At 39.2% G+C, this 19,986-nt stretch overlaps 1 protein-coding gene across 6 annotated transcripts in view; it reads right to left on the bottom strand.

Annotated features, from left to right (window-relative positions):
- Positions 1-19,986, bottom strand: part of SNX29 (sorting nexin 29) — a 123,909-nt gene that overhangs the window by 61,154 nt on the left and 42,769 nt on the right. For 4 of the 6 annotated variants that reach the window (XM_080354148.1, XM_080354144.1, XM_080354145.1 and 1 more), the window contains exons 15-18: positions 17,073-17,179; positions 3,494-3,610; positions 1,418-1,473; positions 289-370 (exon numbers count right to left, since the gene is read on the bottom strand). In XM_080354148.1, coding sequence (XP_080210274.1) covers positions 289-370; positions 1,418-1,473; positions 3,494-3,610; positions 17,073-17,179 — 362 coding nt within the window. Of the gene's footprint in view, positions 1-288; positions 371-1,417; positions 1,474-2,701; positions 2,819-3,493; positions 3,611-17,072; positions 17,180-19,986 lie in introns of those variants that run through there. The other 2 variants (XM_080354146.1, XM_080354149.1) reach the window with 2 other exon arrangements.

The following is a 19,986-nucleotide window of genomic DNA, read 5'->3' as shown; positions in this document are numbered from 1 at the left end:
CCCCCAGGCCCCTTTTCCCTACGCTGCTCTCTAATAGGTCATTCCCCAGCTGATACTGGCACCTGGGGTTCCATAAAAGCCCACTCTTAAAATATACTATTTGAATAATCAACACAACCCTACGGATGAATATTTTTTATTTATATATATATGTATATATGTATATATATATATATATACTGTAGCTGTTCATTTAACTAATCTTTAATGAAATTGTACTGAGATCTTTAAATTACTGAAATGTGCCATAACTTTTACATAGAACCTGTGTTAAGATGTATCACTCACCTGATAAACATGGAATGCATTGGCAGCTTTTCCACGCAGGAAGACTGAGGGAATCCAAACATTAATAAGAGCACGATTCGATCTGAGGAGGAGAGAGAAGAACGTAAAATAGGGAATCATACTTATGTATAAGAAAAGCAAAGCAGTTACCTCCAGTGGTTTAGATAACGATCAAAGTGATCAACGAAGCAACTTAACATTTCCAATGGAGTATCAGAAGAATTGTTCTTCTGTCTAAACCTTTTTTACCTGCTGTATCTAAACTGTTCCCTAAAATTAACATAGCAGAAAAAGAGCACTGAAACAATTCCCTTTGCAGGTGCTTTGGTTTGGGTTTTTTCTTGGTGGTGGTTGGTTGTGGTTTGTTTGGTTTTTGGTTGGTTGGTTTGGGTTTTTTTGTTGTTGTTTTGTGTTGTGTTTGTTTTTACAGCATGTATTTGACAATATTTGATGATACAAAACTATTCATTTCAACAAATTCAACATTTCAGTCCACAAAACTCAGCAAAAAAATGAGTTCATTAAATAAGAGAAGAGCACTGCACAACTGTGGAGAAGCCATTTCCATCTGCCCTTTGTAATTCATCTCCAAATGTCTATGATTCCAAGACACAAGCTACATTTTTACCCCTCAGCCACCAAACGCTCGATTCATTAGTCTGACTAATACAGGCAAGGCTCCAAATCACAACACTTTAGAATGGCCTGGGATGACCAGCTGGGCTCTCTGAGGGTTTTCTGTAGTACTATTTGTATGCGCTGATTCAGATTTACTCTGTAAAAACGAGAAAGTCCATCACATTATGAATAACATCTACCATCTGTCACACCCAAAGCAACAGCAAACAGTTACTTTTTGGTGCTTTGTTAGAATGCCAAGACCTGGTGCACTGAAAGAGCACTCCAAGAGAATGCTCAGAAATCTAAGCTTCTGGCATTCAACATTACTGAAAACTACAGCAGGGCATGGACTGTGCAGCTCTTCATCCTCCTCAACCATGGAACACCACGGCTCAGAATTCAGTCATTGGGTAAAATGTAGGAAAATTAAATTATTGAACCTGTTTGCTTATTCGTCTTTCCCTTAAAGACGGTATGAAGAGAAAAATATGTGTATTGTGAAACTTACATTTCAAAATCTGACAAACTCTGGTCTTCAGATGTTTGACTCAAATCTCCAGGGACCTACATTTACAAAACAGAAATAATTTGCACACGTGGGTTACTATGCTTTCTATTAAGAGAGCATAATATTATAAAGAAATTACAATTCACCATTCAGTTCCTTAAATGCCAATAAAAACTATTCTTGAGTAACAATAAAAGAAAAATAAACAACTGTGCAACAGGATTATGAACATGCCACCCTTGCAAGTTCTTCTTGTTAGAATTTGCTGCAGTTGCGTAAAGAAATGGCAGTTTGTAAAAGTGTCTAATTTTGCAAAGCATAAAAAACCCAGGAAAAAAGCATCGCTATTGGGCCTTTATAAGCAAACGATGCTAAAACAAAGTACACTGTGTGTATGAACAATTTATGGGAAGAGATGAAGCACATAAAACCTAGCAATCACTTTCTTTTGCAACCAACATTCCATTAAGAGAAAGACATGTGAGTATTTTATTTTAGCTGCGTTCTTACGAAACATTAAATAGCTACAGAGGTTCATAAAGATGGCAAAGACGGACTAACACCTGCAGAATCCAAAGAACACAGCTGGCAGAAAACAAGACTGAAAGAGCATTTCGAACTGAAACAGTCGTAGCTTTTTACCATACTTTAAAGGTAGTTAAACATAAAAGGACATCTTCTCACCTTTACATACCGTAAAATGTAAAGCATAACACAGAACAGTGTGTTTTCATGAAGAAAAACAGCTAAAAGTTGTGAACTTGCAGACACAGCTTCTACGTTAGTTAAATATTGGTTCAGTGTATCTCTATAGTGTATTTTGCATGCATATTACTGTTTTTCAGAATATTTGCTGCCTAAGAAACTTCAATATATATTATTACTTATTGTAAAGCAATATATATTTATTTATTGCAAAGCAACATAAAACTTATAAGGGACTATCTCCTTCCAGATGTTTTGACAGACCAGCTCATGGCCTCCCAGCACACAGGACAAAACTGAATTTTGCCTTCCCAAGAACAGAGGGATATGGCTCGGCCACAACTCAGCCATTCCTGCCACAGAAAAGAAGGGACCAGATCCACTCAGTTATTTTAATTACCTTCAGGAGAAGTTTTTCAGAAAAACCTCAAAAACAGAGCGTGGACTTTGGCCATAAGGAAAAGGATGACATGAATGAGTTCCAGGGCTCGCACGTCTGCGTTGAAGCAGCCTGGTTACTGCTGTGAGATGGCAACTGAAGTGTCGCTCACTGTCACCCAAACCAGCGATGCAGACGCTTCACGGGGATGAGGGAGCACATGGGTGCAAAGACACACTCTGTGCTTCATAGTCCTCTGTGCTTCCTGCAGAAGTTCTGCACCGAAGTCCTTCCACTTAAAAAGTGCCTCTTGCTATCTGATACATTAAAACATACTATCAGTATCTAACTACTGGATTAGGATATGGGGACACAAAGTTAAAACCGAACTCTCTGAACAGGGACACAGAGCCCAAAATCTCCCAGTAAGAAACTACACGTGATTTATCATTTGTCATTTCTAAACACAATGATGTGATTATTTCCATCTAAAAGGCTGAAAATTATAGGTGAAATCCTGCTTCACTAATACACAGAACTGTCATCAGCCCCTTTGCATAATTGTTATGATGAAATAGGTACAAATGGTCCCAGTGCAAACAAAAAAGTCAGGAGCAGTATCATGTAATCATATGAACAAAAACGATCAGTATATGCCTCCCGCAGAAGATGAACGACTATCGGGAACACGCTTGGCTCCTTCCATTTCTTCCCTGTTCATTCTCAAGTTTCAACCCAGCCTTTTAACACAAAAAAGCCAAAGTGAAGCAGTAGTTGGTAGAAAACAATTTCATTGTCTGAATAGATCTATTTTACATTTAATTCTGCTAAAGAGAAACAAGCACTATGAAAAATACCAAGTAAGTTGTTCTTGACCTATGTGTTGTTAGCTGGTATTTCTTATAAGACAATATATATTTTATTTCATCATGAGTAATGGTTTTGAGCTTATTCCAGAGCAGTACTCTACACTGCAGTAAACAAACACATACCGGCCCTCTCAAATCAATCAGTTCTTGTCTCATCTGGGACACCAGAGCTTCTTTGGCCATCAGAGCACGGTGCAGCCTCTCATTGAATTCAATCAGCTCCCCGTGCATCTCGGCTACCTGAAAAACAAAGCCAAGAGGCAACTGTACTCTAAACTGAAAAAGGAAATCAAACACACTAGGTAATTTCTTACACGTATATCAAATTTATTTACATTTTGTATTTTACCACACTTGCCAAGTAGTGCATCTCATTGAAATGCACTAGTTTGAACTGAACCTTAAGAACAGAAACTGTTATAACAATTTTGACTCATACAATGTAGGTTTCAGTATTGAATTCAATAGGACAAAATACATCTCTGCGTCCAAATTCATTCCTGTCACAGGAGATCCTACAGCAAGTGATTCTAATAAAACACCTACTAGCTTTTGTTTAATCCTTTGATGAACACAGCACTCAACAGATACAAACTAATCACAATATTTTGAACTGGGAATTACACAAAATGCACAAACTGCATCACACCTCGTCAATTAGCCATGTGTAATACATTCTGCACTCTCATGAGGAGTTTTAATGGGCCTGTAGATAGAAGTCCACTCATGGCAGGCAAATCTGTGGGGGTCAAAGGAGCACAGACAGCAGAGTGAGGCTGTGGCTGGAGTCGCTGTGCACAGGTGAACCCTGCGGCCTCCCTGGACACAGAGTCTGGCTATGGATGTGCTCCCTGGTTTTGAGTCAGAGCATCAAGAAAGTACCAATCGATGCAGGATGTTTATGACACTGAACAGGCCTGGATGAAGGACAAGGATGAAAAGTATACCAATTTATTTTTTTTAATACAGAGCAAACTATGTCTAAGTTGGTTCCCTGCCAAGAAAACAAGGAACAATAAAACTCAAATCAAGGTTAAAGATCATATTGAGCTCTTGAATTTTTCTTACACAGAATTGAAGTCTAAGCCAACAGCTTAAGAGGGAAGAGCTCCAAAAGCACGAGGTGTGGCAGGTGCACTCGGCCCCCAAGCCAAACCAGAGCAGTTTGGTCCGGGCTGCAGAAGAGGGAACGGCCTGAGCCGCAGCCAAGAGCCCCTGCCAGGAGCCCCTCAGGGAAGCAGAACGGGAACTGAACACCAGTAACCTGTGGGTTCAGGGAGTCTCGTGCAGACTCTTCCTACTCTGTGCAATTTGACTATGAGTCAACCACTTCATTCTGCAAATACGACAACCTGGATGAGCCCCTTTGAGCTCTCCCTGCTAAATAAGTGAGCTGTGTGGCAATGATTTTACTACTCACAGGTCAGTGGATGAGCCCAACTTAAGTCCAATATTAGTCATTTAGCTTAAGTAGATGCATACTAAATGTAATGGATTATTTACAGATATAAGGTTGTATGATTTTCAGTATACTCTTTGCTTCATGTTACTTGGTAAGCTAGATCAGCTCAAATTTTAAGCTGTAAAGTTCTGCTCCTATTTGCCAAAAGCAACTACAAACTACACTGAACACTTGCAAGATAAGGTCTATTTTGCACTTTACTGAGCAGAAAGGATTTATTCACACCAAAGAGTACCTGCACGGTTATGGACAATAACCAATGTCTACAGCTGAACAGAACAAGGGCCCACGTGGAATCAGAGAAGATCCAATGAGGAGCAAGAAGACCCCGAGTGAAATATCGCTATGGCACTGAATCATGGTGTGAATGGTTTGTAAAGATATAAAAGGTTATGGTTTCCTGTGCTCAGATGGAGCTCTGCGCAGGTACCCAGCTTGAGCCAGCCCTCCTGCTATTCTACTCCATCGCATTTTTTATTTTCTGAGCATTTTGTCTCCTGAAAATCTGCTCTGCACACGGTTATCAGGCCTCACCTGAAAGTTTGCTACTGGAGTTCTAAAATACGGACTCCAGAGCGAACGGTTATCGGGGAGAGAAGAATCCTGATGGTTTGCACCGTGATGGGTACAGGCCGGGCCTGGGAGTTTGTCTGCGGAGCTGCAGGACACAGACTCCAGAGGGAACGGTTACCAGGCAGGGCAGACACCGACAGTTTGCTCCGTAAGCGGGTATGGGCAACTGGAGAGCAGGTCAGCGGCATTCGGCTCGGCATACTTCCCCCACGCAGTAAATAATAAAGCGAATCCACCACCCTTTTAAGTTGCAATTCTCTTTAAGAAATTTAAACGGTGTTCTGCAGTGAACAGAACCCTAAATAACTCCCCCACGACACAAGGGCTCCCAAATGGCAAAGGTCTAAATAGTAGTAGTAACGTGTTATCATCAAGAGAATGTGCTGGGGAAGCAAGCAGAAACAAGGAAATGCTAAAAGGAACTTAAAATCTGTGTTCAGCAATATCTTCAGCTACTCCTAACAGAACCATTACTTTATAAAATTGAACAAAAGTTTCAATTCTGATGGATGAACAATCAGTACGTGATACACCTGGCAGGGCAGTTGTCTTACAGCAAAGCAATCTGAGCCAAAAAGGATTTGTAGTATTATTTTCAAGGGAAAAGAAAGACTCTTCAGAAAACTCCAGTGTTATAATAGAAGGTTCCTGGTAAACCCTCCTTGCAGAGCTGCTGTCGCACTGCGAGAGCTGCTCTGGGAGAAGAGCAGAGCCAGAAAGCCGCGGGTGTCCCAGGAGGAGCTGAAGGCAGCGCAGGGACGGGTGGGCACAGCGGGACGCCACAACCCGGCTGTGAGTTACGAGCTCTTCAGGGGACAGCAACTCCTGAAGCGCCTCCTCGCAGCGCCAGCCACAGCCAGTAGAACAGGGACACGCTCAGGAAGCCCAGGCCAGTAAGATGAATGTCAGCCCTTCAACGGAAGCACCGGGACTCGGACCATGCCCAGTCGAGCTCCCCTTCTGGAAGCAGTTCACTGCTATCAACGAATCCTGTGCTTTCCTTCAGTTACCACTCTGCCTTCCCCCTCCCCAGAGAAGTTCTCCAAGATAAAGCAGTTTGATTCAATTTGTTTAATTTAGTGCTTGCTTCTAATTTAGTGCTTTGTTCCAGACAACCTGTATCCTTCACATCATCAAAGCAAACAGAAAAACAGCTTCAATTCGACAAGCCAGGAGCTGACATCACAGGCTGAAAATAAAAACAATTATACCTGATTTGATCTTCAAGTATTCTTTTCCAATTCCTTTTTATATTACAGGGAGTCTTTCAAATCCAGTAATTCATCACTGTGTCATATGTGCAGAAGAGCTAAACTAAGCCTAGATATGATTTCTCTAGTCTGATATATCTCATTAATTCTGAATTTACAAACTATTCTGAAATGCTCAGCAAATTTCTGAAAAAACAGTAAAAATAATTGTTGTAACAACAAACTTCTCTTGTAATGGGACTATCAGGGAGTACAAAAGCTAAAGATTTCACAGATTAACTTAAACCCAAACAGGCAAACATTTTTATTTGTTTGCCTAATTATGTAAGCACTTTTAGATTAATATTGATGCTTTATCTTATCCATCACAATACAAAAAGCTTGCAACACATAATTACCATTTAGTTGCAGTCCTCACTTTCTGAAGTGCAAAGGTTTAACATAGTATTAATATAGTTTCCACAATCAAAAGCTTATTATTATTATTATTAATAATAATAATAATAGTGTACTAAAGCAGCTTTAATTTATTGGTTTGGGGTTTGTTCTTGTCAAGCATTTCTGTTGGACTTAATCCCATCAGAAAAACTAAATTCCCTGCCTCATCATGATCCTCTTTTCTGGCTCCTCCTGATAAAAGTCTCAACATTGGGACTTCCACACTATCAAGTAATGACACTGTGTATTCACATCTCAGCCTTGATAAAAAAGGTTCTTTGACTTCAAGATATCTAAACTCATATGAACTACTGTGTTACAACTAATGCCAGTAGGTGCCACTTAGCGAGTGGTTTTGCTTCATAAATTACAAACATTTATGCACCAAACAAAATCTTTACTAGATAAAGTAATAACAATGTCATTAACTTGGGATAAATCATCCTCCACATTGGCTTAACCATTCACTGCAATTCCAAGTGAGTGGTGCAATATCTAAGAACTTCATGAGCAGATCTCAGTTGATCACAGAGAACCTGGGCTGGTGGTAAAACTTCCTTGTGTTTCTCAGGCAAGGCGACGCAGGACGCTACTGGCTGCACACACATGGGGCAAAACCATCCTACTGATAGTTGGTTGATTGGTTATCAAAAGCAATATACAAATTTACGAATGGATGCAAAACTTATCAAACACGATTTCAAACACGTAAACTGCTTTTCCAATGCCTAACAGAACAATGTCCAAACTATCTGAGGGGATATCTTACTGTTTTGGATGCCCTTGAAATAGATTTCTACTTGCAGACTCGATTAACATGGAAATTCAACAGTGCTCTCAAAACACTGCAAGTATTATAAAAATGTGTAAGTGTCCCTAGCAAAGTTAAATAACACAAAAGAAAATTTAACAGCAAGTAGAACAGCAAATCACTTGCTATATATCATCAAAAGGACAAACTGGCAGGTACACTACTTGTGGAAATCACTTTTATTAGTAATTAAGTTACTTCAACACTTTTACTTGTCAAAGCAAAAATGTATTACCATACAGTAAACCAAAAGTATTGATAGGATATTACTTCTGAATAACTATATTAACTTAGGTTCCTCTAGTTTTTCCTGCATCAAGGTCTGCCAAAACCAATAAAGAGGTCTCCTTATAATTGTATATTTTCAGTTACATTTTATGTCATCGCATTTTCCTTTGTTCATTCTACGCTGAAGTTTAAGCAATACTTTTCCCTAGTGGGACTCCAATCATCTTTACAGTTGTTTTTCTTCATTGCAATATGTTTAAAGCAGAAAATGGAAGTGGAATGCCCTAAGTTTCCCTTGGCCAGACGAGCACCACGGTTTAGAGCCATTTCCAGAGAGATGGCCAAGGTCAGTTCCGCTCCCTGTGCCACAGCAAAGGGCTGGGCTGGTCACCCAGAACATGCCAGGAATGTTTCCCAATGCGTATCAATCACACAACCTGTCTCAGAAGGGCGTGCTTTTAGAGAAACAGATTTCTAAGAACTTGCAACAATAAAAAGTTAATAAGCTTTTTTTATGAGCATTTTAGTGGAACTCTTTTTTTTCATATAACTTGCCGCTAAAATGCATCAAAGTTTTTGCCTGAGCCACACCTGAAAGAATGATGCCTTGTCAGGTACAGGCATTTGTTCCTCCAGCCATCACAAAATGCAAACCAATGTATTTCCTAAGGAGCTCTAGACAGGACTGCACGTTGCTCCCTTTTGCTCTCACTGAAGCACGGGTGTATTTTTTCCATGAGAAAATGCCCTTTTTCAAAACTCTACATTCTTCTGCATTTTCCCCCAACAGAAATAATGCCAAAGGTCTTAAAAAAAAGAGCAGGTACCCTATTAAATATTAATAACTTTGTTTTTCTTGAAGTGAAAAACAGTAAAACCCCAAATGGCAGAGAGTTCAGACAAATCTATTGCTACAGCCATGAAATGCTTAGTCATGGCTTTCTTCTGCAAAGCTTCTACTTGGTATTCCTGACATCTCCATCTGCAGGAACGTTATCTGGTCCAAGGTAGAGTGACAGATCCGTGTAAGAACAGGCTTTGGTTTGGGTTGGTTTGGTTTGGTTTTCTTTTTTATTTTGCGGTACGGATTTTCGTTTGGGGTTTATTTTCGTTTGACTGTAGCTACATAAGGTAAGCAAAAGTCACAATTCATTGAAACCAACAAGAAGAAAAGCTGCTGTTGCTTTCAACTCAAAATAGATGAGGAATTGTGCACTTAGATGCTAACTATATATTAATGCCTGCGATGTATCACAGCCTTTGTCAGGCGTGTGCAGTACCGCCAGTATTTACTGAGATGAATCCTGACATACAAAAGAGCACTAAGACGGGAAGAACTCTCCTCTGGCAAGTCCTGTGTCTGGCCAGGGAAAACGAAAATAACCAGCAAAAGTAAAATCAGATACACAGGATCATGAGCTTAGGAAGCGTTCATAAAAGGGATAAAATAAATGTTACAAAGAGGGATAAAATGAGCATGTCTCCAGCTGCTGCATCCTTCCGAGTATCCTCGTAGCAAAAGCCAAAGCCCAGGACGAAAGATCTAAACAAATTTCTAACTACCACCACCACTATTTCTTTCCCTGGGTCCTTTTAACTTCTCATTTCGCACCTGGAGGATGGTTTCACCTCATCTACTGCACCGAGACAGCTACTCTGAATTGCAACTTATTATCCCTTTACCGGCATTATCTTCATGAGCCAACACCAAATACTCTGAATGTACAACCAACGTCCATAAGGATAATCCAACATAAGCAATGATGTACAGAGACACAGTTACTATCGGAGACAACTCTTCATAAACATTCCACAGCCCGCCTCCAAGAGAACCCATAATACTATTATTGGGTACTAAAAATCATTAGTTCAAAATAGTATTTTATGGCACGTGAAATTACTTCTCTAGTGCCAATCACTTCGATGATTTATTTTTTTTCAAAAATAAATGTAGACAGACTAATTTTTACCAAGCGGGCTTAACTCTAGACCAGGTAGTAACTGTCCCCCCGTAACTTGTACAGATGCAACAAAAGCACAGACCGGCACATTTAATGTTTCAGCTACACAATGCAATTGTGGTTCCATCCCTAGTCCAAACCAACTGGTCAGCTCAGCTGACCTGACAGGGTACGGATCCACGATTTATTAATGACTGTGGAACCACAAAAGCATAACAGAAATGTTTCTTTTCTTTCTCATCCCAGTTTTCTGGTTGTTATCCCCATGTGCCATGTTTGGACCACGATGATAAAAAGACCTCCCACCCGTTCTGGGCAGCAGTGGCTCCTCTTGGGAGAGGGCTGCTTGAAGCCACGTCCGTCTGTGGTTCCACTATTCCACAGACGTTCGTTTGCTGCATCTCACTGTCCCTGAGCTGCCTTTTTTCCTTCAGATCACACAGATGAGCACAGGTAGCAGACTGAGCAATTGCTGCCATCCTTCAGGTGCACCTTGATGTTTGCGTACCAGGGTTTTACACTACGGAGATCTTCAGCCGTGATCCCAAAACTCTGCTGCTCCTCATATCCTTCCCTGCCATCTGCGCTGTGTGCAGGACTGTCAGTCCGATGAGGAAAGTGATCTGAATGAAAATACCTCAAAAACAGTTTTTCAGCCAAATCAGGTTCCCAAACCAGTTTGCAGCACGGACACAGAAACTTCTGTCCCATCACAAGTGTGGGGCAGGTGCCCTGGGCTACAGAAGCAGGATTCGAGCAACAGACCGACCGCTTACATTGACAATGCTGCCAAAGGTGCAACACAAACCACAGCACGTGTTTAACCTCAGGAACTTTGTCCATGTTTTCCCCAGGTATGTGACTCAATATAACTAAAGATACCACCTCTTCCTGAAATCTTGCTTTGATAACAGTTACCTGTAGCAGTTAAAATACAAGAGGTAAGACAAAAAATAGCCATGGTTCACCATAAATACCACAGTTTTTTCCTTATAGGACTTGCAAAAGAGAGTGCTTAACCCTTACCACGGTTATTTACCAATAGCTGAATAGCGACAGCAGTGTCTCAGAAATAAGTTTGTTTGTAAAAAATAATGTTAAAACCTGGCCAGTGTGCACACTAGCAGCCAGATCCCAGATGGGGGGTGTGCTGATCCACGGGTGCACTGCTCTTGCTTCACCAACCTGTTCACCTTACTCAGCCAGAACTAGTTTGTCAAGGAGATACTATACACAGCATTCAGAGAACTATGTGTTATATTACAAGAGCTGCACACAAAAAAAGTTCCTGCCAGTTCACTTGTGCTACTATTGCACTTGGTAACTTAAACTGCGCATTGCACACCCTTGGAAGGGAATAATTTTATTTTTAACAGAAATTGTTACTGAGAAAATAAATATACACATATAGAAAAGCGTATTTCACGACCTTATTAAATAAGACAAATTCTTTTAAGATCCACAAAAGAAGTCTACCCTTTAGCACTGGCCGGATGCAACTGCATCTCCCTGCACCTGAGTCACAGTTTAAGTGGCACAGGGTGGGAGCGCTGAGCAGCGCGCTCGCTGCAGCCCTGCCTGCTGCACTGACCGCAAGCACAGCCCATCCGGCAGCCCGGCCGCAGGTCACGCTGACACCCGTACATTACAAAATGAAAACACTCAACCATTTCCAAAAGCCTCACTGAGCCCATTCACCCCCAGAAGGAATTCTTGTGCCAAATGCAAGGACGTTAATAAAGCAGCTGTTAGTAAATAATCGACTGACGGGAGAGATACAAACACAAGAGAGAAACTTGCACTGTTCATTCAACGCTAACAAGGGCCAAAGATTGTTTGTTTGTTTCACAAAAGGCTATTTTTCAATTCTCTCCTATGAGAAAACATTAAATCTAAGCAAACTGTTATAGGAAAATAGGAAATTAGGATTTTAGGCCTATATCAGTGCTATAAGTTGTGCTGCTAGGGCTGAAAGTCTCAGCTTGTCCCCTGTATAGCCCTTACCCAGAACCACAAGCGTGGTTACCTTGTGCTTGCTTTGTACCTTTAGTTAAGACATTGATAAATGCTGTTCTTAGGTTTGCTGATTTCCGTGCTAGACTGATGAACTATGGCTAACAAATGAGACCGGTAGAACTTCAAAGCTACCCCTGCGACCCGAGGACCTTCCGTTCGGTACTTGCCTTAGTGAAGCATGAAGGAAGAAGTGGAACTCGCAGACCACTGGGACGGAAGGAACCTGAAGACATCGTGAATATTTAGAGAATTTCCACTAGACAGTGATAGACAGTGATAAATTTTGCTTAGTTGCACAATACCTGTTAGAACTCTATATAATGAGTAGCTGTATTGCTGTATGATTGTCACTCTCGGAGGAGGTGACCCAACCCTGCTGTCCCTGCGAATCTTCTACAATAAATACTGCTCAGAGGAACCCACAAGAGTTCAAGTCTCTGTCCGGCACCTTCCAACTACCTTTTTCACAAACCAGTGCTATTATTTTATAATTATGTTTGTAGGCATTTTAATATACAGGAAAAAAAATCCATGTCTTCACAGAACCCTGTCAAAGCACAAAAAACTTATCTTCATTGCTTTCCAATAAAATGGGTCATGTAGGTCAATGAAATGGTGCTCAGGGAAGTTTTCAGCTAAGTTATTTGATATTTCAGAGTTTATTTCTTAAAGAATGGTTTCTTCTTATTCTTGTCTTAGAACGTCATTAACAGGCGAGAGCACATACTGTTAACACAGTGAAAGGCTTTTCAGCTTAATATGTAGAACCACTTGGAGATCAAAAGTAAGGAAAGAACAAATCAAAATGAATTTTAGAAGAAAAGCATCAGAAAAAACCTGACAACCAAACAATTCTTCACAGTCAGACTGGGGATTTTAAGCAGGTGACCAAGTTGCTCTGTGGCTGTCACAGCCTTTCCACACAATCAGCTTGTGTTAAAGAACGAGCAGCACTTTATGCAGATGTGACCAAAATTGCTGTGTCATCAAAATTCCCACTGCAGGATCTCAATCCAGAACACAGGAAAGAAATCCATTACAGTATATTGGCACCCATTACGCTAAACTGAGAGACAATTCTACAAAGACACTGAGACTTTCTGGCAAAGATTCAAGTGATTTTGGGTACCTTCCCTGACCAGAGAGCTTTCTATGTGAGATGGGATTTTGTAACAAAAACCCAAACCTCATGTATTTGCACCACGAACAAAGTCATACTCTCACATTTGAAAATCCTCCAATATTTAGACACTCTAATGATCTGACAGCATACTACTGAAAAATTCTTAGTAAAAAATAAATGTAAGCAAAATTAACTTATATCTCCATATTTTTAAGACTGAAAGCTACCTTTTGCAAGGTCAAATGTTTAAAAGTGCTTAAAAAGCCACCTACCCAACCACAATGATACATGCCATAAATTTGTTCTTTATCCCTCAAAAAAACTCAATATACCATTCAAGCGCTTTGAAATGTAATTGAGGAGACTGAAGGTAAAAATCTAGAAGGCAGTTTGAGTAAAAATCATCAGTAGAATGCTTCTGAGGCCTCACGATGCAACTGGCTGATCAATTACTGGTTCAACAAGAAGGAAGGCATGAAAATTCACAAAGGGAAAGTCTCCAGCATGGTGAAAGCTTGGCTTAATATCCAAAATTACCTTTCGTAGATATTGTTTCAAATGTTTGAAGCAATTTAACTTTTCAGAAGAGCTGCATAATTTGTCAGGCATTTAAAAAACATTAAGCTTAACCTTTCAGACACATGTCAGATCTCATGAATATCTAACATTCAGAAAGAAACCCTCAACTCTCATCTACTGAGTGTATTTATTTGAACCAAGTGGTTCACATCTTGACTTCACGGGATGAGCGTACGCACCTTCCAGGTCAGGAAACACGGCTTCCAGCCTCACAGACCGAATGCTCAGAGATCCAGTTGTCAGGCATAGAAATAAAACAGTCCACCTACCATAGGAAAAGCCAAGCCTCTGAGCTTTAGGAAAAGGCACAAGCTCGTTAAAAGGCAAACTGCAGGTTTCTATGGAGCTTTACTTGAAAAACTGAGCAATTCCTAATGCAGCAAAATTCTGACTCCTAGCAATGGTTCTTGTACAAGCTTTTCTGAGGAAAGCCTTAGAGAGCTGGAAAGGATTTTGGTTTTAACTGGTTTGTGGCCATTATTCCTGTAGAATGAGTGTTTCTGCAGAAAAAGAGGGGGTTAATATATCGTGATACAAGTTTCAGTATATCAAAAGCCTGTTATTCCAGCAGAGGAGCTGGGCTCCTCGTTGCCAACTCTGGCAGGAACGGTGTATGCCAGAAAGCTGAAAATTCAATGTCATTTATTGAGTCTTTAATGGAGCTCTCCCATAATACAATTTTGTACATCATGAGCATAACCTACAATTTGACTTTGATGAAATGCAAGTTAAAGTCCACCACTAAAACTACTCCTAAAGAGAGTACAAAATTATCAAAGGCTGAAAGCGCAAAGAAAGCTGAAGTTGTGTTCTCCCTAATTACATATGTTTACAAGTCCATTAGTGGTCTGCAGCCACAAAGGGAAGAACAAACCAGTTGGGAACAATGTTTTACAGGTAGGGATCTGACCACAGGTCTTTTTAAGATGTACAAACACCCCGATTGTTTTCAGCTTTTTGTTTGTTCTGTTTCATGGTAAATCCCCAGCAATATCAGGTCTGACATGTCAGCAAGTCTTCAGTAATTGTTCATTTAAGTTGCAATGCAAACTATGAAGAGTTTGTCTCTCCCTCGGTGTAACACAGGAAAACGGGTGATGTTACTCCGACAAACATTAAATCAGCATGACAAAGCAAATGAAACATATTTTTACCTTACGTACAACAAACTTACGCTAACAATGCAAAGAAATGGCCCAAAATGTATCTTAAGATGATTTTACACACACCTCGTTATTCGTGGCTTGAGAGTTGTATAAATCGACCCATTTTCTCTTTGAAAACAAAATAGCATTCTAGACCCAAAGCAGATGACATCGGAAAAGAGATGGGAATTGCTAGAGGCACCCAAAGACCTCCCAGTACCCACCAAGCTCCAAGCCGGGTGTGCACAAGAACTCATGGTAACTAGATAGATGTTTCACTACTATGTACAGGAAATACACCAGTAAAAAATCAAGCAGAATTTCCACAAAAATTTCCCTAGCACTGTTTTAAGTATACTGTTCTGTAAAAAGTTTCTCTAAGATTCTTTACGTTTCTTTACTCCTTCAGAATTCTTAGCTTCAACTTTTCTCTGTCCACTTGGTTAAATCAACCTATTTACATGTCATAATTACAGAACTTCGATAAATACGAACTTTTTTACAAACATGCTAATAAAATGAAAAATTCTTCATTGTTATGAACAAAATCATTTCCAATGGAAAAACAGAAAAAAAGAAATCTCAAATTACTCAGTAAACCCATTATTTTGAGTCATTTCTCCGGAGGGGAACTTCGACATCCTGAGCTACCAAGAAATTCAAGGGAATCTTTGTCTTCAGCTGAAACACTCTACTAGGTACAAAATAACAGTTAGTAAAGCTACCTAAGTCCAAACATTTTTCATCCCCAATTCAAGCTGATTGGAACTGCCAGACCAGCATTCAAGAGCGGTTTCGATCCTACTCTTCAATGTGGAAAACAACGTAGGCCAATCTTTGAAAATAAGACTTGACACCTTTCATTTGTGGAGAGAAAAGGGAGGAATGTCTTGGTAAATACATCTGGACTGTTACAGAGGTGACGTCCTATTCTGCTATGTAAAGATACTGTTCCTGAGCGGTGAGACTCAGATGCAGAGTGTTTTCCAACACGGTTTGCCAGCGGTTCCATCCACTGCTGTGTCACCGGTGCCTTTCACAGTCCCAGTGCCAGCAGCACATTCCTGAACACACACAACAAGCTTGGGAGAACTAAGGAGGATTTTAGCTGTGCTCTTAACTAAGATATTCTTTTGATAGGTACAGAACAGAGGAAAGGAGTCAGAAGAACTCAGCCCAAGGGCTGCACTAGGGAGAGATTTAGTTTCACGTGGTCCTGTGCGAAAAGGATAACCAAGCATGAATGTTTTAGAAGAACTGTATTAATCTCTTTGAGGTATGACCTGTATTTTTAGTCATCTTCATGTTCATCAGTTAATATGACTACCCAATTCCAGAGTATTTTGGGCAACAGAAAGACACAGAGAATTGTTTTACTTTTTATTAAAATGTTCATTTAATATTTAATAGGAGAAATGGGTATTAGATATTAAATTTCATTACTTTTGTCTGGAAAATAATTTGTATTTAAATTTAGGATGAAACCCTAATCTTTTTCTTTTTCTTTAATGAATTTTGCATTAGTCTCACGAGTGAATCTTGTATTAAGACCTTTTTCTAACATGATCATATCAACAGAACTTTCAGCTTCCGTCATCCATTTCCACAGTGCCATATTCAATAAGCTACATGGGAATGGAATACAAAAATGAAACACAACCTGGCCACGAGAAAACAGTCTGAAAGCACAGAAAAAGCTACATTTTCAGTATGTTCTAATTGTAAAGCTCAACTGGTGTAACAGCAATGCCTGTATGTGCTGTAGCAGTGACTGTGTGTACTGCAACTTATACAATACCTGGCACCTGTTGGCCATGATGCTTTCAACTTCACCACCGTCACTTATAAACTTAAGGAACTTGTTTATTTATTAAAACCTTCATTTTTATATCAAAAGATATATGTGTACCCTTGTTAGGAAAAGTATTTTTAATCATGTGAATTGCTTTAAAGATGCTTTGAAGTTGAATGAACAAATTTGTATTTTAACTCCAGAAGCATGAAAATGAAATATTTCTATTTTTTTTTCTTTCAAAGCAAAAATCAGACTTTTTTCACAGTAGTGGGGAAAAGAACTAAGCAAAGAAACTATTTACAGCTTCACGAGTTATACTACAAGTATGATTTCATAAAATTTGTGCTGTACAAACATTACCTCAATCAGTTTTCTTTCGTAAGAGCTGGCTAATTCCTCATTGTTTTCTACTGGCTTTTGCTCTGCAATAGTAAATTCACCATCAGTGCTCCAAGCGTTCGGCAGAACTAAAACAAAGAGACGCCTCGGATTAAAACATTACATTACACAAACATCTACAACAACCTGTTTAGAAGTAACAGCTCTCAAAGAAACAATTATTAGAAGGACAAAAATAAGATGTGATATTCAACAGTATTACAAGTCCTAAAACCCCAATATTGCAAGGAGCTGTGTTGTCAGCAATAATGAGATAGGTATCTCAAGAGAAGGAAATGCAAACAAAAAGCACTGGGCTGTTGTGTGACTACAGCTAAGAGATATTGTATATATATATATATATATATATATATATATATATATATATATAATGCAGGTATAACTGCATTCCTGTCCAAAGTCTTTGCAAACTAAGCCTATGCTTCTTTTTCAAGCCTCTTTTCTACTTCTCTTCCAAAGTATTCTTTCGTACTACTTGCACAAAATACCCACCTATCATAGAAATTACAGAAAATAGGGCTGAGAATGGACATTCCATAAATACAATCTAGTATTTCATGAGTTTGCAGAAAGGAGAATCAGCTGTAGTCATTTCATTTCTGACAGTTAATTGTCTAATTTATTCTTAGAAACCTCCAATAATGGAGATTTCATGCTTCCCTGCACAATCTATTTAAATTTAAGTGTTCTCCTCAGTAAGGTTTTCTTGATAGCTAATTAAATGTCCTTCACCTGCCATTTAAGCCCATAAGTTCTTTTCTTAACCGCAGTGAATGAAAACGACAGCTTATTCTGTTCCTGTTCCCAGGTCTCATTTATGTATTTGATGATCACTTTAAGGTCTATTCTAAGTCTCCTCCAAGTTACACAAAGTCCAATTCAACTTCTTCTCACAGATCGTGAATTTCTTACAAAACAAGTTAGCACATATAAAGTAAAGAACCCCTAGTAAAACAGGTTTAACAAATGCTTTCGCCATTTCTCAAAACCTAAACAATACACATACAACCACTATATAATGGAGAGAGAAGACACCATAATCCATCTGACTTAATACTCTTGAGCCTGGGAACTGATTTTTACTTTGAGTAAGAACACATACATTCACAGGTTTATTATTATTATTATAAGTGAATGCTGGAAGTTATCTCAAGAGCTATTGCTTGTAAACCTTGCTTGGAGTTCTTCAGCCACAAATATCAGCATTTTCATATACATGATATTATTGTATGTAAGCAGGTTTGGAAAATGGGACGCGTACAACTCCTGCTGATGGCTGAGAAATCAGGATGCTCATTTATTAAGTATTTAGATAACAATATCTGCTCAGTCTACAGCAGTGATCATTCCTTTTGAAAGCTGGTGTGACATTCTAAACTTGACACAGTTCTGACTCTTGGACAATTTATTGATAATCATATTTGCTGAGCGTTTTTTTTTGTTTGTTTGGGTTTTTTAAGTCATTGCAAAGCAAAGTATGCTGAGTTTCAGTTATTATTTTAGGAAACTACTTAAAAGCCATACTCAATAGCATCTGATCAGATTATTGTAGCAAATGGAGATTCTTCTCTATTTATAGTCATAAAAGTAACAGCAGAAGCTCATTTTACTTCGACTCTTTCAAAACAGCTTCACTGAAGGTCTAAACACACCACATTCCAAAATCTACAATGCATGTAAGACCTCTGTCTTGCTACCATTTGGAAGAAGATTAAGCACTGCTGGAATTACTCATGGTGATAACACGGGGCAGCAGTGACACGAGGTGGATGTTTCTGGGGACAAAGACACGTCCTCAGCGTCCCCCACGGCAGCAGGGCCAGGAGCTGCGGGTTCCCACAGCTCCCCATGTCACGGCCCTGGCTACGGGTAAAGCCACTTACAAGGCAAGAACCTTCATCTGGGAGCGTGCAAACTAATTCATAAGAAACCAACAAGAATTTTAACTCAAAATGACAAAAGCAGAGAAAACAATAGTTTCTTCACTCTGTTTTCTTCGCAAAATTGTCACAATCTCAGATACAGTAATAAAACAGGTCTTGCAGATACACTCTGTTATTCTTTCAAGCATATAAGCTAATTAAGAACAAAATGTCTTAAGACAAGTTGTTACAGTCACTTTAAGTTATATCACAACTGGATTTCAATAATCTGCCTTAAGTTACTTAATGATATATATACTGAAAAGTACAAATAGCTCTTGCTAATAATGCAAATATTCCTAATTATGAAGGCTCATAACTGAAAAATATGAACCTGTACAATGAGATGCAGCAAGTTGTGTATGTAACCCTGGGGCAATTGTTCCCATAAACCCGCCACAAGAACAAACTTCTTTGGTCTTCTCTCCTGTGTTGTATCTAAATGTATCAGCTCTCAGGGATCCTTTATATCCTGAAGTATTTTTTCGAGTTAGAGGGCCCAGTACCACTAAAAATTTAACATAAACCACCAACGGTAGCTAAGAAAAAAAAATATTTGGTTTTATAAAAATACAATGTGTGGAGTTAGAATATAGAGAAAAAAATATTACAAATAGTGCACATAGCTGCAATTTATTCTGGTCACTAACAATAAATATTACAGAAAATTGCTGCGGATTGATTAGATGTCCTCTGAGCACAAAGCATACGTGTATTCATTTGTAGAAATGTTGGTACTATTCCATCCCCCTTTTTGATCTAGAAAATCTGACCATCCTACCCAGTTTCTATTCTTATCACTCACTAATTTGCACAATTTTAACGTGGCAGAATATAGCAAGCCTAGGAATATTTTTTCTTTTCCTATAATTATACTCATCATGTAAACTGTCAGTATCTAATGAAGGATAATTTCTGCTATTATAAGAAGCTTAAGCGATGGTTTCCGTGAA

The sequence above is a fragment of the Nesoenas mayeri genome, assembly GCF_963082525.1.
Source record: "Nesoenas mayeri genome assembly, chromosome: 15".
Classification (NCBI taxonomy): Eukaryota; Metazoa; Chordata; class Aves; order Columbiformes; family Columbidae; genus Nesoenas; species Nesoenas mayeri.
This window is presented reverse-complemented; position numbering and strand designations above follow the sequence as displayed.